At 42.4% G+C, this 24,592-nt stretch overlaps 1 protein-coding gene across 1 annotated transcript; it reads right to left on the reverse strand.

Moving 5' to 3' along the window:
* Positions 1-9: 9 nt before the first annotated feature.
* Positions 10-24,007, reverse strand: SLC5A8 (solute carrier family 5 member 8). The gene is made up of 15 exons (XM_062568468.1): positions 23,657-24,007; positions 21,603-21,668; positions 18,578-18,629; positions 17,281-17,348; positions 16,235-16,389; positions 14,639-14,779; positions 10,187-10,316; positions 9,343-9,431; positions 7,916-8,028; positions 6,527-6,594; positions 6,142-6,228; positions 4,856-5,058; positions 3,540-3,643; positions 1,610-1,695; positions 10-141 (listed from the first exon to the last, which is right to left on the reverse strand). The coding sequence occupies exons 1-15, from the start codon at positions 24,005-24,007 to the stop codon at positions 10-12; spliced, it is 1,845 nt and encodes a 614-aa protein (XP_062424452.1).
* Positions 24,008-24,592: the final 585 nt, after the last annotated feature.

Genomic DNA, 24,592 nt, shown 5'->3' on the forward strand with positions numbered 1-24,592 from the left:
GGCCCTATGTCATATATGAAGGCCATTGACTTTGTCCTTATTGCCTGAGACCTTCATTTCCATGTGGCTGAAAGCAGGGTTGTCGGTTCCTTCAGACGGCAGGGTGAATGGTTTCCAGTTCAACACTTCCACTTTCTCTGGCTAAAAAGCAAAGACAAAAACCTTGTGAAGTGGAAGAAAGAGCCTTCCTTTCTTTGACCTGCATGCAAGCAGTGAGTCAAGCCTGACTTACACAGCTTATTAGGAGGCCTGGCAGGTCTCCTAATACACATGCTGTGACCAGAGCATAAATAGTTACTCACTGCAGTAGCTGGTATTTTTCTAAGGGCATAGAAAAACTGTTATTGCATACTGTTACTTGTCATGGAAAATGTTCTTTTCATACAAAGTGTTCTTGACCTGCAAACTGTGTAAGACTTTTTCAGGTGTGCAGTGTTGCAACTGCCACATTCCTATCTAGCGATCCACTAGCACTAAACCTCTGAGCTATTACCTATCTACCAACCCTTGGTCATTGAATATGAATCTTTGATATGAAAAGCAGATTAACAGGCCTTGTTGCTTTGATACACTATCTCTGTTAGCTCTTCAAATGCAGAAAGTCTCAGTTGCCTCTAATATTTTCTCAATTAACTTTCTAGTTGTTATGCTAACAACTTGCTACCCAACCCCCTGCTGTATAACCAGAAAAACACTTTTTTTCTGACTCCAGGAAGAAATTAGCATTGCTGTAGGACTTTTTTTTTTTTTTTTTTTTTTTTTTTTTTAAGACTTTAGGGATTAAATTCCCAGATGGTAAACAGATGTCAGTCCATTAAAGACAGTGAGCTGTGGTGAATGACATCAGCTAGAAAACTGGTCTCCAGTGACACGGGCAAACAGCATGGAGCAGAGTAAAAATGCCTTCCATATCCAGAAGCCAAAATACACACCATCATAATAAAAGAGGTTTGCTTCACAGGGGAGAAGCATTTTGCAAACTGGATTATTTCAATGTGCCTCTACTGCAGCACTTGAAAAGTACTGAACGGAGCTGAACTTGCATGTTCAACATCCAGAGGACACTGACTGAAAGGTAGCCTATAGTTTATTTTGAAAACCAAATTTCCCTTGCCTTCTCCTTTGTATAGGATGTTGTTTCCACTCTAGCCAATAATTTTTCCCCCTTACTTTTACCTTTGGGAGGGAGCTAAGAAATATATACGCTGACCGAAAATGTTTTCCCTCAAACAGTAGCTGACGTTGCAAAACCCCCAGAATCTAGAGAACTTATGTTTACAAACAAAAGAAGCTCTGCTGAGTTCAAAGCTTGCCTTGGGCCAGCTTCCAAGAGACTAGTGAGGGAGGATTTTGGCAGGAACCCTGAGAACAACTGTCTTTTGTCTCAGTGGCTGCACTGTTGTTCACTGAAGTCAAGCTGTGGCCAAATATCTTCCTTGCCTGTGCCTGCGCCAGCTGACCCACCTCATGCTCTGCTACCACCTTAAAGCAGACAGTTATATCAGGCAGATGCTATTCATCCTAGTGAGGAAAATAGACACACGGACTGTGTGCCTCTGTCCCCGCAAGGAGAGACTGCTTGAAATCAGAGTCATAAAACTATACTTACTGTCTCAGATTTAGACCATGAAAAGTTGGACAGGAAGTCTTCTTTTGTCAGCAGGAATTTACGATCTGTCTTCTGCTTTAGTCCTCCTGCAAAACAACCAGGTTTCAATCAGCCAGGTTTCCATGTGTGGGTGATATGTCAGAGCCCAGCTATGGGCATCAGGCCAGGCAAGCAGGACAGAGTCATGCAGCAAAAGCCATCAGGCAATTACAAGCTGGATGTTACTTTCCTTAGGGATTATTTCTTTATAGCGCTGTATCCCTTGCATCTCCCAAAATGTTACATGATCCTCAGAGTCTGTATGAAATGCCTTAGCCCTTTCTCAGAGTTTTCTAGACCCTCTCCAGATTTCTGAATTGTGCTAAAAAATACTAACACAGTCATCAAAAAGGATCAATCACATATAGTGAAATCAGGGACCATCCAGCCTGGGCAGGATGCATGGTACCAGGCACTGCCCTGGAGCCTAGGTCCCAATCCTTGGCTCCTCGTCATCAGGGAGTTCTCCAGAGTTGGGATGTTCTCCAGAGCAAGGATGGCCTCATTCAAGGTCACACTGATTTCTAAGGTGAATTATTTAAGAGAGGTTAAGGGGTGAAATGGGGTATGTGGGCACTTTTAGGGCATGGAAGATTAACTGTCTGGTGTAGGAATGTGTGTGGAAATGAAATGAGATGCAGGTGCTAGGAGTTAGCACTGATCTCCACCTGACACTTAAACAGGCCTGAGTTGATTCTCCTTGTTCCATATCTAAAGCTGGGTGTAGGGTTTCTCTTTTGGATTTATTGAATTGGTAGAGTTGCCCAGCTTCTGTTTTGTTCTATGGCTTAACAGCGTGGTGGAGAGGCTTTCAGTAGAGGGCATTTGTGGCTTTCAGTAACCACAAATGTCCTGATCTCAGGTAGGCAAGAAGCAAAACTTGTCTACAGGCATCCCTAAGAAAGCTGTACCTTGTCCTGTGCAGAGTACATATCAGTGAGGGAAATGAAGATAGGATATAAGAAAACAGAAAAGAAATGGGAGGAAGTTCTTGAGCAGCTAACAAGGAAAAGAAAGTGGTAAAAGTCCATCTTATGCTTATTGGTTGCAAGGTACAAGGAAGGCAATGGAAGCCAGTCTGTCTACTTTATTCTGAGTTTCATGGTCTTGAAGCAGAATAAAAGGAGAGAGTTCACCTCTAAAGCAATTCTAGGCTAGACTACTCAGTCTGAAATCCAATAGCACCCAAATCTGAGTGCTATTGCAGGAGTTTGTCTGGGCTCAGTGGGAAAGCTGTGAAAGCAGCTGCTTTTACACTATTTCTGCTGTGAACAAGGTGAATAATGGGCTTGGTTTGCAGGTTGGCCAGAGGCGAAAGCAGAGATATCACAGGATGGAACTGAGCCCCCAGTCTCATGTGTTGCTTTTGCCCCCCTGTACAGGGACTACTGAGAAAGAAGTAACATAGCCATGCACAGTGTATGCAGCTCTTAGGTACATGCTTGGTGAATGTGGTGGAAAAACATGCACTGAATAGGCTCAGACAATAACCCTTGAGTGCTCTGAACTCACTCAAAAGTAAAACTGCTTTTGTCCTGTTGAAGATGCATAACTGTATCTCCTCGCTTGGAGTTGTTGCCACGTTCAGGGACAACCCTTAACCTTCAGCACTTGCTGGGATCTAATAAAACAGGAAAAATAGATTCATATCTTCTTGCCCTCAGGTTAACTGCTGAAACTTCTGTGTCCTTAATCTGACATATCTTTTGCTGTGGGCAGAGAATGAGTATGGGATGCTGAGGGAAGGAAGGAAGAGTTACGATACGAACTTTTACTCAGCCTTTACAACAAGTCCCTGCCACTGTAGCAATGCCAGCTCTCTGCTTGGTCATGTTAGCTTGAAAGAGATCTAAGAAAGACTTGCATTTAGTGATACTTCTGGGATGAGTACCTGTGAGGAGGCTGATCACTACTCCCATGGCTACTGTGACAAGGGTCCCAACCGTGCTGAAGTAGAGGTAAGACAAGGAATACCAGTTGTCTGCTAGGACAGGCCTGAAAAAAAACAGAAAAAGAGTTTAACATTTCTGCCTTCCTATTCCGGACAACCTGAAAATGTTACCTATATTTGCAGACTGATTATAAATGCAGAGTTACTTTTGGAACCAGCAAGTGACCTGGTACTGTTGAATGACCTCTGTGTAATAAAATATGCATTCAAAATCTGATTTTAAAATTTGCAGGGCAAGTCCCCTCATAAGGGAGGGAACTGCTCAGTGCAGTGAGATAATGAATGGAACAGCAGGTAAAACAGGATGATCTTGTCTCTGCTAGGAATTTAGTGCAAAGCTGAGCACTCCAGCTATCCGGATGAAGGGATGGTGTCTTTAGGAGGCGGCATGTTACTTAAAGGCATAAAATGCTGGCAGATCAGCCACATTCAACTTTAAAGAGCCAGAAACAATAGGCAACCGTTTTGCTGCAGGTTACACCTGACTATTCTCCTGGTCAACCCTGTCCATTGCAATAGCGACTTCCTCACAGCCATGAGCCAAGGCTAGAGGTCTTGTGTGAGGCATGCTGCCTGTGGCACTGAAGTTGCACACACATGTGTGCACCACTGTGTCTATCGCTAACTGCCCAGTGCTCTAAGGTGGGAGGATTGTGAATCTCTGGAAACTTTTGTTTAGCTCCTGTTCCTGCTGTTCCTTGTATTATTGCCTGTTTCTGTTACTTACAATTGTGGGTGACAAAAGTAAGACCTCTGTCTATTGCAGAGGGGAGAAAAACTCTTCTATTTTGCCCATTATACCCATTACACTCTTCTGGATTTGCTGGTTAGAGCTATATCTGCACAAACAAGCTATTGTAGGCAGAGTTGTTAAACTGGCAAATTCTCTTTTAACCAGCTACAACTTTGATTCATACAGCAAAAGGTTGTATGAAAGTTAATCTTAGAATTATAAATTTTATTCCTTCTCCAAAGCCATGGCTCCCAGTAAAGCATATTTAAGCCTTTAGATGCAAATACAGAACAAAAGCTTTTCAAGTCAATAGGAAGATTCACTTGGACTTCCGTTCTGGGACAATGCAGACAAACTTAACTCTGATAGAAAAAAAAAAAATCACAGAAAATTGTTACTTCCTAGTTAATCAGCTAGGTAAAACAGTGGGCATATTTATATTAACCCAAATGCTAGGCAGAAGTTCACAGGGTTTTTAAACCAGATGTGTGCAGTGTTGATTGCCCATGATGGACTTGTATACCTTGTATATTCTTTGACTTGCATGTGGAAAAGTGTTAATGGATTTTCTGTTGGTGAAGTGAAGTTGCTTGAGCTGGATATGTTACAGCCTGCAGTCGAGAGACTTAGTGGAATAGTCCTCCCTGGGAGAGGAGGATAAATCTGGGCTCCAATTCCAACCCAAAGGGAAATAGCAAAGCCACTGACAAGACCCACAAATGCACCCTGCAAAACAGAAGATGAAAACTGGGTTTAACTGCAAAGTAAAAGTACATAAAAGAACTGGATGAGTAAGCGATAGTCAAAATAATCCAAACTGCAGCCTCCATAGCAAAAATGAAACATACACTTGATAGTTGGGGAGAGTTGGAGTTTACTCATTCCCATTTTGGGGAATAGTTTTTACTCCTATTTCTTGAGAGCTGTTTACTCATGCAGCCCTCTTTACTTTGCCATTACACCTTTACTATCAAATGATAGCTTTGGGATGCTCTGTATATGAAAAAGTTGCTTTATTTCAGACTCTCCTTGAATGAAGATAAAGCAACTTTTCCTTTTACTGATGTGATTTTTTTCTTGCAAAAACATCTGCTTTGGGGTGGGTTTCTGTGGCTGACAGTTGACAAATATTGTTTCAGCATATATATAAAAGTTGCAACTTGTGTAAAGGTAAAAGTTAGTGATCAATGAGCCTTAATAACTAACAATCTTCTTGGAGTAACCCATGACTGTATTTCCAGAGCTGTCCAAATAAACTTTGGATGGAATAGTTTTTCTTCAGGAAATGCTGATTTTTATGACACTGAAGCACTCTGCCAGAACACCTCAGCTCAGCCTATATTTTGAAGAGGTCTTTTTATCACCTCTGACTTCCAGATGAGTTTTGAAACTGCCTGCCTTCTAGGCCCTTTGATCTGTGGGGTTCTCCATCCCACCCAAGGGACTGGTGGCTGGTGTTTGAACTTGCTAGTTCACTTGGCTGCCTGCATGGGGCAAGTATTTGAGTGCCCTGTTTCCCACTTTTGCTCTGCATCCTCCAGCCTTACTGTGGAGCTGAACTTTTTTTTCAGCTGTATGTCAAGATGCTTGGTTCTCTGCTTCTTCTAAAACTTTTTTCCAGCAATCCTTGCGAACATATCATATTTATTCAGAATTATTTTTTTTCTCTAGACATGTGAATCTTATATAGCCCTGTTTTGTCACTTCATGGGGTTAAGTAGGACACAACACAAAATTATGGAGGGAGTAAACAGCGATGTCCAAAACAGTCAATAAATTTTGAGCCAATAAGGCTTAACCTCTACTTACCACTCCATTTGCAAAGGAGCAGAGGATTCCCAAGGCAAACAGTCCTAAAAGGGGACCACCAACCATGCCAAAAATGCTTAGTGCTGCCTGAGGAAGGAAGAGAGTCTGCTATTAGATGCTATTTAGGAAAGTTAAAGCTTCCATCACAGTGTGAAGGGGAGATGGCGAAAAAGAAATTACAAGTTTGTAATCGGCATGTTCTCAGGTGGCAGGACTAGGTATAGTTGCAGAGGTATTTAGAGCTGAGGCTGGGCCATGGGCGGTCTGAGGCCGATACCCAACAAAGAATAAAAACTAATGTCATAATACTATCCAGCAATTATTTCTCTATACAATTCCTTTGGGGTTATTTAATAAGGGCAGGAAAGAGCAGTGTGACACCCACCTGCAACAAAGCTCCCAAGATAGACGCCAATGCGGCCATAGCAATGCACACACCGCCATAAAACAGGCCTATGTGGGAAAGGCAGAACAATGTGTAAATCTGCTGAAGCTTGAAGAATGTTTCCCTCTAACCCAGTGTGACTCCTGGCACCTCTACACCAAATCTGTCATCATCTGCATTGTTTCTAAGAGTTCCTGAATCAACAAAAGTGCCAGGTTCATGTTTACATTAAAAGGAGTTTACACAAACTTGGCAATTTTCTTCCTGTATATGACTGAAGATTAGCTGAAATATTTAATCCTAAATAGCAGCAAGGATTAGCCATTCTGCAATACCATATCCATTGCTTACACTGCTCAGCTAATCTGTGCAATTGCCCTTATTTTAGAGGAAAGATTTTGCTTCCCAGTCTAAAGCTTTGGAACAAGAAAGTAAACGCTGGAAGATTACTGGGAGGCTGGCACCGTGACAAAGAATGTCGCAGGTCGTGGGGAGGTAGATGTCCTTCTTCCCAGGACCCATAACACTGCCTCATTTGTTTTCTCCACTTCCACCTCTATTGAGTTTCACTGTAGAAGGATAGAAGCAGTAAATTAATCCTGGTGTTTAAGTGAGGCGTCAGGCAGCTCGTGATAATATCGGAGCACCAACAAATTTGGCTTAAATATTACTTGCAATAGTATTTAAGAAGCAATGCTCTCGGGTGATGATACTTAATGCTTGTCACCTGCCACCAGCGTGCTGTGCTCAGTGGCCCGGGCTATGACACCATGTTGGGACTGTGGGTTTTACCCTTGTTGCATATGCTGTCCTGGGCCACACCTGCTGCTAGTGTCAGACAGTACAGCTAGCAGAGACAGTGACTGCACTTCAGAGAAATAAGCCATCTGCTCAGCCTTGTTCTTCCCCTCTTCTTTGAGCTATGCTACACAGAGACCGCAAACAGAATGAGGGTTTGAGGGTATATCAGAGGAGACAGTCTCTCGAATACTCTGGGGGCAGGATGCTGTTGCTCACATATCACTCCCTTTTCAAAAGGTTTGTCACAAAGTTGTTTCCCGTTCTTCTAATTTTTGACAGATGCAAGAAAAATAACAGCTATTTCAGAGACATTTAGGTCTGTAGTATGAGGAATCAATACAGAATACAGATGCAGTGCTTAAAGATCAAACAAGATGATTTTTTTCCTGTTCTTCTGTTTATTTGAAATAGCCATTTCTCCCACTCTGTGTAAAGCTTATATACCTAATCTGGTGTCCTTCAAGTATTATGCCAATGTAATTGTACTGGCTTGAATGGACTTACTCCTGACTTATGCTGCTTAAATAAGATCTGAATCAAGATCTCATTTGGTAAAGTAAAAATGGAAAAGATATTTTCCAGACATACTCATCCCCATGGAAATCCAGGACAGTTTCTTTTCAGAGAGAGATCTGAAATGTGGCCTAATGAGGTCTTCGACGGTCACAGCAGCCAGAGCGTTGATGCTGGAGGACACTGTACTAGAGAAGACAAGATTTATACAAATTTTTAATCTTAGGAATTGAAATCTTAGATAACAGAATGGTTAAAGGCAGGGAGAAGCTGCTACTGCCTGAAACAGTATCAGAGAACCAGTGTGTTGGTTGAAATAACTATTACTAACTAGAAGAGTTAATAACTTTACAAAAATTGTTTAAAATAATTATCTTAAGAAGGCAAGGCAAGTCTCGATGAAAAGACTGGCCTGGAGAAGTCAATGAAAAGATCTTTTGCATATAACTAAGCTGTAACTTTATTGGTATATGTAATAACTTTACAGATCTATATAGCATACATCTGGCTAGGTAAAATTCTTACATGCAGGCCAGGGAATACATTCGCAGAGAAGAATTCAGATAAGCGAATTACAGTCATCTAAAAATAAGGCATATAGTCAAAACCAAATTGCTCCAGAATCCCTTTGCCGTCAAAGAAATCAGCACCTCTAAGGTGCAAAGACAGTCAGGCAATCTCGTAACTATTTGCACCTTACTCTCCCAAGCTACCAGCCTTTCACTCAAAGTGTGAAAACGAAGTCCCATAGCTGTTTCCTCTGTTTACATAGCTACAAGTATTCAGAGCCAAAAATTATTCTGTTGCCAAATTCTTAATTTTTTACCAATTTTTATATGCTTGCTGTTATTCAAAGCCTTTCCTGGGAGAGGTGGTATTTCCCAGAGAACGCACCTTGCGAGAGTTGAACAGAACACTCCCCACTAAGGGATGGAAGTAGATGTATTTATTTTCTCCATTAAAAATATATAGTGACCATTGTTTTCTTGGAGCTCATTCGAGACAAATGGAAGTCCAGGAACTCTTTTGTAAACAAGATTGTGAAGATTAGGAACAAGGAAAAGGGAGATGCCTTTAAAATTATGCAGGTTTGAAACTTGAAAGTTAAAGATGAGCAGTAGAAAATTCCCCTAAACTGCAGCTATTTTGCATAACCACCTGTCTATAAAACTCACAACTTCCTAAAGCAAAAGGGGCTTTAAAGCACAGAAATGAAGGGTTTGTTAGTGCTGTATGTTGTGTATGGCTGTCTCCTGAAGTTGTTAGTAGGGAACTCCAAACAGCTTTGAGTCTTAAGACCTCAAAGCGCTACTGGCAAAAACTGCAAATTTTTAAGCTATAATGTCAAAGAGCTCATAATGCCTTTTTTAAAAAAAAGAATGAAAAATTAGGTAGCAAAACAAATAAAATGTGAAAGTTTTAATATAAATGCAACATTAGCCTAATAAAGATGAAAAAAAGAGCTAAGATATACATCACCAGGCTACAAATTGTTAAATTACCTTAATGTCCCACTGTAGGCACTAGCCACAAAAAGCCCTGGCAATCCTGGAAAATCACGGAGAATATCCAGCACTAGGTAGGGCATTAGCTGAAAAGTTCAGAGAGTAAGAAATGTTACTATCTAGCCTCAATTTTTCTTTTTGCACTGTATTTTTTTTGTTATAACCTTCTCACTGGCATCCTAACCAGCTCTTCTAATTTTAAATGTCCCATTTTACACTATTTATTGGTTTTCTACACAGAAAATGATTCCTAAATCATCCACTTGAGATACAGTAAGCACTATTAGGATCCAGACTTTAGACAAGCAGCAGTAATTCTGAGGAACAAACTGCCCCTCCATCAAAAGAACAGTCTGATATTTCTGGGAGCTTCTTATTTTATGCATTTTTTTGTTTGTATCCACCACCACCACCACTGGCCTATATATCTCTGAAGCTTTAATGGATTTCTCACGCTCCCTCATTCTAAGTAGATGATGGTCAAGTCTCTCAACATGCTCTTTACTGTTGCCGAACAGCCTCCTGCTTAGAGACTCTGGTAAAGGTATCTATGCCTTGATAAGCTCACAGTGAGGTCTTACAGCACCTGCAGCCTGAGTCCAATAGTCACTCCTTAAAGACAGTGAGGTGCCTGAGCAGCCCTGTCTCTCTCCTGAACCAGCTCTTCTCTCCACCTTGTCTGTTCATCAAAAGCCATCCAAGTCAGCAGCTTCATCTGGGCTCTCCTCCCTTGCCCCATGTGAATGGGGCAAGGCAGCAGGTTGCCTTCAGCTCCCCTGCATGCCAAACCCCATGACAACATCCCCTTCCTTGCCCTCCCACTGAAACGTGGGTGCTCTACCTGGTCCGGCGCTGAGACCTGCTTGGCTGTCCATGGGTCGCACTCCTTGTAGATGGAGTACAGTGCCAGTCCACACAGCACTGCGCATACCAGGATCGCCCAGAGGCCCACCAGGTTGATATAGAGAGACCTGCACGAGCACACAAGGAAGTGCCAAGGTTAAGGAAAGTTAAGGCAGAAGAATTTCCCCACCACCACCACCACCCCACCCCTGAAAACCCAAGAGCTTGGTGCCACAATATAGCCTAGCACACATGGATGCTGTAGGCTACACCTCTGCTCAACTCCTGACCAGCCAGGAAGGAAGGAGCAGCTGGCTGAGCCAGCAATTTGTGCTATGATCGATCACTTCAGCTTAAAAAAACCAAACATTATTCAGTGCTAGGAGTGGGCAGCAAACAACTGCAGAGAAACAAGAGCCAGATGGAGCTCAGCCCCAACTCCACAGAGGTACATGTACATGCTCAGCAGCTCCTGAAGTTGATAGGAGCTAGATATTTCACTATGCTGTGATCAATGGACCAGACCTCTTCTAGATGTGAGCCTCTTCTAGAACCAGCTGAACAAGTGCTCACACCAGCAGTCAGGTACCATTGAGGATACATCCCAGTTAATGACTGCCCACCTGAAAGGGAGTCATGATATACCCTCAAACAAGTCACCAGAGCTGTCACTGAAATTTTTAAATATAAGAATTATACTTTGTTCTCAATAGTATGGGCTGAGTATGGGCTTATTCTCTGACAAAATCTGATCAAGAAATGATGCGAGAAATATGGCTAATCTCACATTTCATCACATGCATGAGTTTCAGATCACAGGTAGCTGGCAAGACAACACTCTCGCCTCATTGTACCCCTTGGTAAAGATAAATCGCAGTTAGATTTGTAAGGTGGGGTGTCCCAGGTCAAAGTGTGGGGTACCTTTTAATCAGCACTAGCACTCCTTTGCCTCTGGAGCTGCAGTACTGTACTTGTACAATGCTGGAATCATGCTTATAAAGCAATAAATTCAGTATTTCCTCCCAGCGAAGTCTCTGTGGATGGCAGCAATGAAGCATACAGTCCTTCTTCGTGTGATCTGGGCTGGAGTTACTTAGAGCTGCCACTTCCAAGAGCAGGGGTTGCCACTAGCCCCAGAGCTTCTCCCTTTAATAATTAGTCAACTTGAAGCCTGATATGCTCAAGCAATCCCATCTCCTCCCCACATCCTGACCAGAATGACAGCTAACACAGAAGTAGAGGAGAAATGCCAATCCTTCAGTGTTGATGCTGATTTTGTTACTCACAGCCTCTATTGGCTGTGAAAAACAGATTGGTTTTCTCATCTGTTCCCTCCTTCAGTGAGGAGTTTTTCCCTCCTAAACCCTCCTATCTGATTTTCTGAATGTTTTTCAGCTCTTGACTATCCCTGGGTCATGAAGTTCTTTCTTTGCACTCGGGCTTACCTGTGGTGGTCAACTTGAGCAAACACACCCACAGGGAGGTCAGTCTTGAAAAACAGTGTTCCTTTCCAGTAGTTACCCCACAGTTTTCTGTGTACCATTCACCAATAGTGACTCAATTGCCTGGAAGATCATGTGCCCTGGACCTGTGCCAACTGCTAAGACCGCCACTGGGAGGATCTCTGGTATCTATGCAAATATATCTGTGCCTGCAGTGCTTTGGGAGGTCTTTTAGCACTCTCAGTATCCAAGGAGGGACATTAGCCTTTGAACTGTTCTGCAGAACCAGTCGCAGAAGTGGATGTGGAGCACAGTAGATGCAGAAGTAAACCTGACCTTACAGGCCTTGTTCAGCATTGAAATGTGTATGGTTAGGAAAGAGTACCATAGATTAGCTATCTGAGCTAGCTATACCCAGAAAATTCATAGGCAAACACAACATAATCTGCTAAAAAAGATCTATGCAGGTAAAGCTGATGAGATAACTCAGGACGGGAAACCCTGCTTTCATGCTTTGTATGTGCATTTAGAGCTGATCTAAACACAGAATTAGCATTACTTTAAATTTTTCTCTAGACTAATTAAACAGAAATGAAGTATTCTTCTTACAGACACTTACATACTGGTTGGGCTTCTTACATCAGTTTAGCTGAAAGTGTTCCTGTATTGGCTTAATCTACCTTGATGCGAGGTGCTCAGAACTTATTTAACACTAAATTTATCCAATGAGTTAAATCAGTCCAAATCCTTTGAATAGAAGCAATAGCAATATTAACCTCTAGCCTGTAGTAAAGATTAGAAAGTCAATTATTAACTAAGACAGAGAAATAAAAGAAAGCAAACGGAATTGTATGTTTGAATCCGGCAGTTCTTGTTTTTAAACAGTGTCAGTGTTTGACAGTGAAAAGAAAACTCTGTTTTTTTTTCCTTCTGATGTACCTCGTGGCTGAAGATACGCCCTGTGACTAAGCACTCAATTATAATAATTGTAGTACTATGGGAGGGAGGTATTCCCATTAATTCTAGGTGAGTAACATGGAATCTGGGTGAAGTAGTAATGTGACAGTACAAGGCTTATTTTGGGTTGTTTGTTTCAGTCTGGCGCTAAGATTTCAGCACTGAAACACGTCAGATGATGACCTTGATAGGAAAGTAAGAGAAAATGTGTTAGTAGCCTCTTTTTTTTTTCTGAAAGTGCTCTTCTGCTCTAAATCTATGAATGCTATTATCATTCATGTACGAGTTTGATGTTTGGTTTGCCTAGTTGGAGGATGCAGCATGTGTCCATACCTACGGTATGTTTCTTAAATGGGGTAAAATCCATTCCCAAAGCCTAAGAAAATTCTTATTCTTATGTCATTCTTTAAGGCCTTCCCAGAAACCACAAGTTGGAATCTGTGAAAGACCTTCTCAGCTCTGATTTATTATTATACTGTCTTTTCTAAAACCTTTCAGTAAATGCAATGGTAGTGCAAAAACCTGTTCTTTTGACCTGGCAATGTTTTTTTGTTTCTGTATGCAGGTTAGATGGCAATGAGAGGTACAGACCACCAATATGTGACTTGCTAGAGGTCATAAATACATTTGTAAATGAGTTTTAGTTAGATGGCTACCACAGAACACCACTGACTACAATTGTGATAAACTGTAATTTCCATCCTGAAAACTCTCTGTGCCAGGGGGAATATCAGCAGGCACAAGTGAGATGCCGGCCACACTGACAGGCAAGGACCCTGCTTATAAAGGCAGTGCTGCTGTTAATTTGGTAGGAGGTAAAAATCCCATCCAACCCTCTCTGGAACCAGGTAGCCTCCAGCTCTGGTCAAAGCTGTGCAACTGCTCAGAAAATCTGCCCAGAAGTGCTATTGTGCCAGGTTCTCCTTGCCCACACTCTGCTACTGGGACACTCCTGAGATGTCCTTCATTACAAAGAGGGTGCAAGAGAGGACTGCGGCCACACGTGGAGCAAGCACTTGAGAAGAGCAGTATCAGCGGCACATAATTTGGGCACAATGTAGGCAGCCGTTGCCTATATGCAGTCGTGCTGGCTGGCTTTACAGATGTGGGATGCACCTCCTGCCGCTGCACGGAGATTGTGGAGATGCGGCCAATGACAAGCATCAGCTCATCCCTGTCTGCTGTCTGAATGACCGAAAAGTAGATTTTCGTTACTACTATTACATAAACTGTACATGATTTTGTGGGTATTTTGCTCATGTTTTAAAGTGAAAGCCTTCATAAAACTCCTTCTCTACTACGTGTCACTGTATTATGGAATTTATTATAACTATAGTTACAATGTCCTTTTATATATTTCTCCTATAAACAGAAAGAGTTTAAGAGCTTGCTAATACATCTTATATCCTAAGTTCCATACTACTTTCGGGATACTAATTACAAAGGTAAAATAATAAAAATAATAAATATACCCTAGTCTAGAGTAAAGGCTGATCATAAATTATTAAACTCAAGGAAAATAGAATTCTTAGTTTCCATAGTGAACTCCTAAAGAATAAACCATGGCTATTGTGAAAACAGAATATATGATTTCTTAGAAATGTTATCACTGAATTAAACATTTCTGTATTTTCTCATGCTTGTACTCCTCTATATGGAAAATTCTTCGGGTCTTTACTCAGGCAAAATTCCTGAACATTGATTTAGGTTTAATAGAGTAGCAATTAAAGATGCTGTCTTGATATAGCTTCAGCACAAGTAAGTACTATATCATTTGGTTTTAGGTTGCATACAAACTTAATGCAGCTATTTGTATGCAAGAATAGTGGTACAGTGAAACAGTTAGGCACAAAGTTGAATGTAACACTCAATTATATGTAATTCAAATACCAGTATTTATAGCACTAACCTGGTTCACAAAGCAAAAGTAAGTAAGTGGTTACGTTTTTCAAGTAGGTTTTATGGGACTTTTACAAGTAGGAAAAAACATTCCATTAAAAAAAATCCCTTGTAAAGGACAGACATTAAATGGTTACTGTAGGCAGACTTACAGTTTTGCGTGAAACCTGGTTTTACATGCGATGTATCTTTGTACTTGAGACTGGTTGACCCCATATATGCCAGTCCATGTGAAGGTCCCACCTATAACAATTGTCCAGAAGGTGTGTCTTTGCAAAGGATTGGGATTAAAGCTACAAAGAGAGAGAAAAGAAGAAACAAACTCAGAATATGATTTTTTTTTTCAATATCATAAGACCTTAATGCCTAGGAGGAGAAATATCCTCATATTTGTTCTAATATAAACCCTTTAAATTGACCAGTTTTTGAACATTCAGATACTCCAACTTTACATGAAATCACAGAAAGCAAATTTTAAATTCAGAAATGAAATCCTGATCCAGCAAAACACTCAGATACGTCCAAAGGTTTATTCTGACAAATTTATTTGCCTATAAACGATGGCCATAAGCAAAGCTGCATGCATGCAATAACTGTGACGAAATGATGTTTCAGTAAAAGTATAATATGCCTCCTTATCTCCAGGGACATCAGTCTGACACAAATACAAAGGTGTGTTTGCATGCCCAACCTCTGTGGACAGAGCCTCTGTTTAACATTTTGCTGATCTAGCTCTATGCATTAGGTGCTGTGAAGAACAGCCTTTAAATAGCCAAATAAATTGTTTTAAATTACTTTTGAATAAAACACTAACTGATGCTTATCTTGGTGAATAATGTCCTATTAATTCACCTATTACATGACTTTATTCTTTCTTTTTTTCCTGTTTATGAGCCCTAAAATAGGGGGAAGGAGCAATGCTGTATAACCCCGCAAGTCAGCCAAACAGACTGAAAAGTCACCATTCACCAAAAGAAGAAAATATCCACGAATAAATTATTTACTGAAGAACTTGTTGAAAAGGTCTGCAGAATGATCTTATGAATATCATAAACTAATAGAGAAAAGGATAAAAGGTAACATCTGTACCTTACAAAAGGTAACTAATAGCCCTAGGTGAAGTTTCTCAGGACTCACCTATTCATCAAGAAGTACAATAAACCTTTTTATAAATTCAAGTGTTTTGTTTTGACACTGTCAAAAATGAGTATGATTGATCTTGCAAAGTCATATTTTTAGTCGAGCAATAGCTACAATAATGGAAGTTAAAATATTGTTAAAACTAAACACTTCAATCTCCAAATGAGTGGAACGTTTTGACACACCACAAAATCTCCCATCAGATTTTTCTTTTAAGGAAAAGAAAAATATTTCCTATTTTCAGATTAGCCCAAAATTATTATTTTCTCAATCATTTGGTTTAATGCCTGAAATTACAAATCGTGTTTGCAAACTGTAATTATGAGTATGATTGTTCCCTCCTATTCACCATTCACTTTCCCAGGAATCTAAAATATATCCATAAAATACCTACTTGACAGAAGAATTTTCTACAAAGAGATTTTTCTCTTTACAAGTTTTTGCATGATGGAAAACCTAAAAAATATCATTCAAACTAGGTAAGTTTGTTTAAAAACACACAAAAATTTGATCCCAGTTCCCCTACCCTGTTCTGTCAAAAGCAATGTAATTCCACAGATAGTCACACTGTGAATAAAAAGGCACATTATTTGCAAATACAAACTCACTCCCAGAAGTTTAATCTTCCTCCATAGTAGGAATCATTTACAATGCGTCCGATTCCCTCTTGAACCACCACGGCTCGTATAATCACAGACGAAAATCCAGCGACCATGATCCCAACTTGGAAAACGTCTGTCCACACCACGGCCTTGAGGCCACCCTGCACGAGGAGCAGCACGGATCAGGGACAGTAAGAGCACTGCTCCACTGCTGTACAGTCACAGTCAACTAAAATAAATGGTACTATGTGGATTATGTGGTTTATGCATAATAAATTAATTCCATCTTCCTCCTGAACAGGTATAATTTTGTACTGGGAAGTTTAGGCATTGCATCCTGGAACCCGTTCAGGACATGCTGGTCCTTTTTTGGATTGTATCATTCTTTTGGCTATACACTATATTTGCCATATAGTTTAATCCAGTATTTCCCCACAGAATCAACCCTGATTCAGAGGATGGTTTGTATCAGAATGGAAGTGGACAGCCTGGGCTCGTCTTATGTGCAGACAGTTTCACTAACTTCAGAAGGCGTACCATCCACACAAATAAAAATAAACACGATTTAATCCAAAATATATAAATACATTTATGTCATTTAGCTTACTTTTAAGCCTAAAAGACATTTGGGTAATCGGTACTAATCTAAAGAGTGTTTTTTCTTTTTCATGTGGCACTTGCTGCTGTTTTCAGTGGCTCTTTCAACTGAACAGAGAGGACTATCACGGCTGCAAAGAGCAGGTGCTTGACAAATTGCACGGCTAAGCACTACTAGTTTAGAATAAAAAACACAGGAGGATTTTTAGGAAGCCAAATCTGCCCTTTGTTGTTCCTTCAGCAACAACAAAATTTTTAACATATCAAAACAGAAAAGATTTGAGTCAACTCTACCCACCTTTCAACAATCCAGAGAAGTCCCTGAGTGAATATATTTCTGTGGCTATAGCTACACTGTGAAATGTACCCTTATGGGATAAGTCAGTTTCAATAAATCCTGTATTTGATAGGAATGGCACGAAGAAAAGAGATTTTTCTCGGCTAAAGCCACGTACCAACGTGCAGTAGAAAGTGCAGACTACACCAGTTGCCACCACTGCTCCCCAGAGGTCAAAACCTGTGACTGGAAAAGAGGGAAAGGGTGTCAACGTGAAAGAGGCTTTGGGGGCAAAAACTCGAACGTCTATTTTTGACCTGAATCTGATTGCTGAAAAAAAAAAGAAAGAAAAAAGAAAAGAAAAGGAAAAGAAATCAGTTACATGCCAACATAGAAGTTACGTCCATGCCAGACAAGACTGTGCAGTGGTCGGTACGCAAGTTCTCGCAGCCCGAGCTTGGCACAGTCCTGCCGTGATGGGCACAGCACGACATGGCTCGCTGATGAGCAGCTCAGGCTAATGACAAATACTGCACCAATCCTAATGACAAATATTGCTTCTGGTCGGGAGACAGCTAGGTAACAGCTTGTTTTGGTATATTGGTATATTTGGTATATTTACCATGCAAGTAATGCAAGTAAATAAGTTATGTCCTCAAGGACATAAAACCTACGGGCCTTAGACTACTGAGGAAAATGCAGATGGGTTTTTTTCTTTCTTCTTCTTCATTGAACAAGGCAAAAAAAAAAGCAATTATGGTTTCTTTTCTAGCCAAAATGATTGATTTTTCCTTTGCTTTTTTGTATTGCCTTTTCTTGTCAAATAGGCAAATTAATTGTGTCATATTAAAAGCTTAATTTGGCTTAAGATAAAAGCTTTTTTCCCTTTAAAAATAAATGTAGTTCATTTTCAAAGTAGAAAACTGAAACATTTGATTTTGGAAATACTAGAGCAGATATTTTAAGTTCAAGATCTCTTTACTTTGTTTTGTTTTTTCCAGGCAAAAGAATGACCTGAATTAAACAATTCCAGGCAGCCCGAAATCATACTGGCATGGAAAAAAGTGATTTGCAGCAGAACTTTTACCTAGCTCTCCTCTTGAAGGAGAGCACTTAAGCAGGGCAATGAAATATGTGTTTGGTATGTCAGTTGTCTTCAAAATTTAATTAGTTTTTCTTAACTTCTCTGAATGTAGTCATGACTAAAGATATCCCTAGACAGTCAGCATAAAGGAGAGCAGATTTTTAACTCAAATCTCTTCTACAATCCCTTACAACTAGAGATTACAGGACTAGGATTACAACTGGGAGGCTTTCTATCAGCATTTCCATTGGGATTAACAGAAATCTTGGAAGACTTCACAGTCAGTCCTTGAGCTATCCATTTATAGGTGTGCATTACAAAAAAAGCCTGCCAGTATTATGTGCAGAAAAAATTGTAACAGTAAAATAATGGTTGCAGTATTTTCTCTTACCTTGATTTAATGCTAAAGCTGGAGCATAAATGACAATACCAGTGTATAAAGTCTAGATGGAGAAAAAAAAAGATATAAAATCAAAAGAAATGTAAAGGCGATAGCTTTCTGAGATGGCTTCTCTTCAAGCATTTATGCAATCTATATTTCTAAATACCCAACTACTCTTTAGTGTTGAGAAATTATTCCAATTGTTAGAAGATAAATATCTGAGACTAAAAAGCATTGCATTCTCACAGTCTATTGCTCTTAAAATGAAAACCACAGTGACTCATAAATACCAAAATCCTCTTCAGCTTTTCCTGACTTTTCTAATTAACTTGCTTTATTGCTTAAAATTTGCAGTCATGTGGCAGAAAAAAAAAAAAAAAAAGGAAGAGAACAGTGGAGATTTACACACAGTTCTCACATAAGAATCTATTACAACTTTTTTTTCAGTCTTTGGATCAATACGCCTCTCAATGTGCAGCTACAATGCACATGAATAAGAACAAGAAATACAGCATTAATTAGTCATTATGGATAGTATCGTGAGGGATTATTGTGCTGTAAAATGAAGCCAAGCATGGTTATCAGCAGATTTGTATTTTCATCCCTTACAGGAAAAGATGCAGACAAATGAAGGAGATGATACTCCACGTCCTTGGGAGAGCACAGTGCAACTCATGCACTGATATCCTCTGTAATTTCTTTAGGTGTATGTTAAAACCCTGTTGGCTTTTTAACCACTGTTACTACCACCTTGTACTGCTAGGACAAGTTCAGCTGTGACAAGAGCCAAGGGAAGGCAGCCTGCAACAAGCAGGTGATTTCATTGGAGGTGACCACAGGGGATCGAAGCTGCAGTCAGGTCCTGAGCTGACTCACATCCCCTTTCCATGCCTGAACGTCTCTGACTCCTGACTTACACCCTTGCTGGGGGAGCAGCACGGCTGGTGCATGGAAAGGCAGCAGGCTCAGAAGTCACTCAGCGAAAAATTTTTAACATATCAAAACAGAAAAGATTTGAGTCAACTCTACCCACCTTTCAACAATCCAGAGAAGTCCCTGAGTGAATATATTTCTGTGGCTATAGCGACAGGAGGAAGGCGACAATCTCAACCTGGATGGCTAAACTGGCGGATTGCTCCTCTGGCTTTCGAGCAGGTCTGAATGAGTTCCTGTGCTAGCGCAATGCCACGTGGCCAGTGGCTACGCTGAGGCACGAGCCAGCTGGTAACCAGGCCGGTAATCCTGCTGCGGGGGAAACGCTGCACCCTGCGCTACCGACTTGCCACGGCCCCTTGCTGCGCACCCAGCACAACCCGTACCAGAATGGATGTTGGCACCCCCGGGGAAACTGTGATTTCCAGCCTGCGCGCTGCTGCCCACCCATGCCAACGTGCATGTGCGTTTCTCTCTAGGCCTCTTCTGGGTTTTCCTTTGCAGCCTGTATGCCAAGAAAACTGCCAGCCCTGACTAGTCCCTGGTCAATGCCCCCTCACTACACGGTGCATTACTTTGCAGCTAACAACTACTAACATCTGCCAAGTCCAAACCATGCTTGACTTGCTGGCCAAGCAGTTACTGACAGCATGGTTTGCTGAACCCAGCCTGTTCAGGGAGTCAGGATGAGAAAGCAGCTTTCTCATATGCAGTGAATGAGTGCCAGGAGCTTTGAAGCATCAGAAATTTAAATGTTTTGTCACAAGCATGATCACATTTTTGTGTAAATTAAAACAGGAATGATGATATAATCTTTCCACTTTTTCAGCGGTTTTTCAGGTTGTATTACTATGTATATATATTTTTAATGCCAATACTTATAAAATAGTTAAAATTATACCATTCAGATGGCAGGGTTTTTTTTTCTTTCCCCATATGATTCAGTTTTTTGAAATCACAAGTTCTTGGCACATAAAGACATCCGTAATTCCTTAGCTAATTTCCTTGGACATGTATTCATGTTATATAGAATTATTTTCTGAGCCTTGCAAGCAAAGATTATGCTTGGCTTGTTCCACCTTCCACTTACAGGACTGTGACGTTTCTTATTTGGTGGTGGAACATTGTCAGTTCCTTATGGGCTTGTATATCTCTAAAAAAGCTTGTATATCTGTAAAAAGCCAGCTAAGCAGCACTGTTCAAATAAGTAAACAGACAGCACTGCAATGAGTACCATTTTATTGCAATTATTTGGTAACTGTTGATGTGTCTTAAATAAAAAAAGATAGGGAGTAAAAAGCAAGGATACTTGGAAATATAACTTGAAAAGCTCTCTGTATGTGTATTCTTGCTTTAAATTCCCTAAAAAGCCCACATTGTAATCACAAAAAAAGACAAAACCCCACATTTGCATTTGCGATGCTTCAAAGCACCTGGAATGCACTCGCTGTACATTTGAAATCTGTGGTCTGACACGGACTCCCTGAATGGGCTGGGTACAGCAAACCACGCTGGCAATAATTGCAGGGGCTGCAGGGACTGCTTTAGCTTGACGTTCCCCGAGGCAGTGGTTTGCAGCTTCTGTTTGAGGACACCCAGATCCTCCCAGTGGGGGTACAAAGCCTTGCAGAGCAAATGACAGCCTCCTGGCAGCTTGTTTTCTCCGTCACCTTTCGCAGAGCTTTGGGAATTAGTCAGATTCTCAGAATGCGCGGACCACAGGATGAAACCCGCTGCTGCAGATAATTGGGGCATGTTTACATTTTTGAACCTGCTGTGGGTTTCTTGTGTGGGCAGACAAATGAGTGCTCTCCGCACCACTACCCCTCAGCGAAGGGTTGCTCATCCTTGGGCCTGGCACCGATGCCAAGCGACTGCTCCGGGTGCTCAACAAGGCATGGAGGGAACAAAGGGGCAGGTAGGCCAGCACCCGCTCCCCGCCTCCTCGCTTTGGAGCGCAAAGAGTTTTCTTTCTCTTCCTGCCAGCCACACACACACTGTCATAACCTCACCAACCATTTAGAGACAGCAATCGGTTACACAAAGCTGAAGAATCCTGATGGCTACCAAGGGCCACAGAATCGCTTTGAGGTTTACTTGCCGTTTGTATAACAAAGAGGACCGTTCCACAGAGACGCAGGTATTTATTAAATCGAAGCTCTAAATACTGCAAAAGAAAAGAAAAAAAATGTTTTTCCCCAGAGTTGGCATTATTGATAGGACTAGAGTTAAGTAAGGAGCAACACAGAAAGAGCATACCACTGTAACTACATTTTCATGAATGGCCAAGACTATTAGAGTCAATTTGATTCATTTCTTTGCAGACCTCAGCTGGATAATGAAACATGAGCAAATGAAGTAGGCATAAACTAGACAGTACACAACGGAGTCTCCAGAATGGAAACTGGTGATATGTAGCTGCCTCGAGGCACTCAGCAGACAAGGGGCTGCGCACTGTGACTTGGCAAAGATCAGCAGCTGTTATGCTCTTGGCAACGGTCACGAAGAAGTATCAGTGAACAAAAGAACCTGTTTGCATTGTGAAATCTGGGAGAAAATGAAAACACTGCAGCTATCTCTCATCTTGGTTTGGAAACTCTGGCAATACGCACATTCACCTGAACTGCTGCGGGAGAGGGCAGAAGGTTCTTCCGATGGTAACCTCACCTGGCCTCACCAAAGCAGGTTGTCATCTTCCACCAGCAGGTAGAAATCTAACTTTTGGTACAAACATGAACCCTCATTTTTCTGTCTAAGCTGGCACATCACAACCTGTGAATGAGTTTGTCACTCTACTGGGCAGATCTCTTCCCACTGTCTATCCTATCTACCCTCTACAGTGTGCACAAAAGGGATCTCCTTTACCTGCCAACCTGTTAAATCAATGCAGGGATAAACACTCAGATATCTCAGAGTGCTCACCCATGGGCTGCATATCTAAAATGTGAACTGTGAGCACATTCAAGCAATGTTTAACCCCTGGACAGACACAGAAAGTTGTCTGAGCTCTGAACTCTGTTCAAAGAGAGAAGACATGTCTTTTATCGATGCATTATGCTGATTAATTCTGTAGATTATCAGTGAGTTTCTAATCATAATTAAAAGCTTTTAATGAGAGGAACTCTATATTAAGTATCTTAACTGATAGCCCAAAGATTAGTAATTGAAAACACAATGAAAGCCACAGGAGATTTCTATTGGAGAATTCTTATCTAGAAGATCTTCCAACAGAAACCTTGTTTTCAGCTTCCAAAACTGTAATGTCCCTGCCTAGCGTAGTAAAATGTGGAAGAGCAAAGTAGCTAGCCAAGGACACATACCTGCTCTGATGCCCCTTTCCTGAAGGGCTCTGTGACATGACCAGTTTAGCACCTCCCAGTCTGCAGGAAAGTAAGCAGGTTGCATGGATCTGCTGGGTCAGGAGAAAGCCTTGACCAGATGGCTCCTCATCCAAAAATGATTATACGCTCAACTTGTGATGTGTCCCCCATCCTCGATGTCTTTGTGCTGCTAGCTATACTTTTAACTTACATGTTTGGCTGGACTGACTCAGCCATGTTTTGGTGGAAGCGAGAAAATCCTTGCAGACACACAGTGCTTGTTGACCTCACTGAGATCAGTATGATGGAACAGGCATTTGCCCGTGTGAACAGCCTCAAGTATCAAGGATGTCTTCTCAAAACCTCTAAGAACACCACAAACATATGCTCTTCTGGAATGGGACCTTGGTGGCTGCGTCTGAGCTTAGAAACCTACCTGGAAGAACCAGGATTTGAGAACTCTAGTTCCTATGCTGAATGCTTTTGCATTCTACTCTTGGTATGTTAATTACACATCGCTAACTACACACCACTGTCCAAACTGCACAAGGATTCATCCACCTACTAAACTGAGTATCTGGAGTGAGGAAGCATAGCTGGCACAGTGCTCAGCTCCTGAGCCAAGCTCCTGAGCATCTCCTCTCAGCAGAGGTAATGTGGGCAGACCTGGGGACTGAATGGGTTCTTCATAGGGGCACTATGAAGAATGGAGCAGCACTGGTTCCAGGGGACTTTTGGGGAAGATATTAGGGGGAGATCCATGGAAAGCAGTCATGAGAGAGCTCCCTGAAGGCTAAAGAAAGGCTCCCTCTGTTGTCTCAAAACCCCATCTTACCTCATAGGTGCTGGTGATGCCCAGTCGGTAGAAGACAGGCAGAAAGATCTCAGCACTACACAGCACCACCAGGGTGTAGGTGATGGCAAAGATACTGAAGATGGCACCAAAGCGGTAGACCTCAGCAGGGGTGCCGAGCACTGTGACGGCTGACATGAAGCTGGCGGTGAGAGAAAGTGCCACAGGCAGGGCAGTCATGCTGCGGCCCCCCATGAGAAAGTCCTTGGAGGTCTTCTGCCCCCCTCCCGCAAAGGCATAGTAGATGCCGATGATCGCCGACACCAGCAGCATTGCCGCAAAGACCACGTAGTCCCAGACACTGAAGCGCCCGATGCTGCTGGAGGAAGTCATCCTCGGGGCCAAGGCCCTGCCCCAGCAGGAGCGGCAAGTGCAGGCGTGAGGAGAGGGGGAATGGGGTGCCCCACTGAGGCAGGAGCAGTGCGGTGCTCCCCCCCGCCGGGATAGCAGCGGGGCGGTGCAGCGCGCCGGGGCAGGCGTAGGGCGGAGCGGTGCGGTGCGGTGCGGTGCGCCCCGCCGGGGCAGGCGCGGAGCAGTGCAGTGCGGTGCGGTGCAGTGCGGTGAAGTCCGCCCCGCCGGGGCACGCGCGGCGCGGTGCGGCGCGGCGCTCCCCACGCAGGTCTCCGCCCGGGCGCGGGTGCGGGCTGCGGCGGGAGCGGCGGTGGGAGTGCCGGAGCCGGGCGCCGGGCGAGCCTTATACGGCGCCGGCGGCCGCTCCTCCGCGGGGCGGCGATTGGGGCAGCTCCTGCCCGCCCCATGCGGAGGGCATCGCCGCCTCCGGCCGCCTCTCCCCGGGCAAGGAGGGCCGGGGGTATCTGGGGGCCCGCGGCAGGCGTGCGGCATCGCCTCGACCCCGCAGCTGCGCATCGAGGGCCGGGGTGATCCCGCAGAGCTTGGCCTGGATGGGGTTACACCTGC

This window comes from Rhea pennata, chromosome 1 (assembly GCF_028389875.1).
Source record: "Rhea pennata isolate bPtePen1 chromosome 1, bPtePen1.pri, whole genome shotgun sequence".
In the NCBI taxonomy this organism is placed as follows: domain Eukaryota; kingdom Metazoa; phylum Chordata; class Aves; order Rheiformes; family Rheidae; genus Rhea; species Rhea pennata.

What these genes read in the sequence shown, in the direction of transcription:
- SLC5A8 (XM_062568468.1), bottom strand. Translation starts at nt 24,007, where the DNA reads ATGACTTCCTCCAGCAGCATCGGGCGCTTCAGTGTCTGGGACTACGTG. An exon ending in GCTCCTTTGCAAATGGAGTG is followed by an intron (nt 5,059 to 6,141) that starts GTAAGTAGAGGT and finishes TCTGTTTTGCAG; the next exon opens with GGTGCATTTGTGGGTCTTGT. An exon ending in AGTGATCAGCCTCCTCACAG is followed by an intron (nt 1,696 to 3,539) that starts GTACTCATCCCA and finishes GTTGTTTTGCAG; the next exon opens with GAGGACTAAAGCAGAAGACA.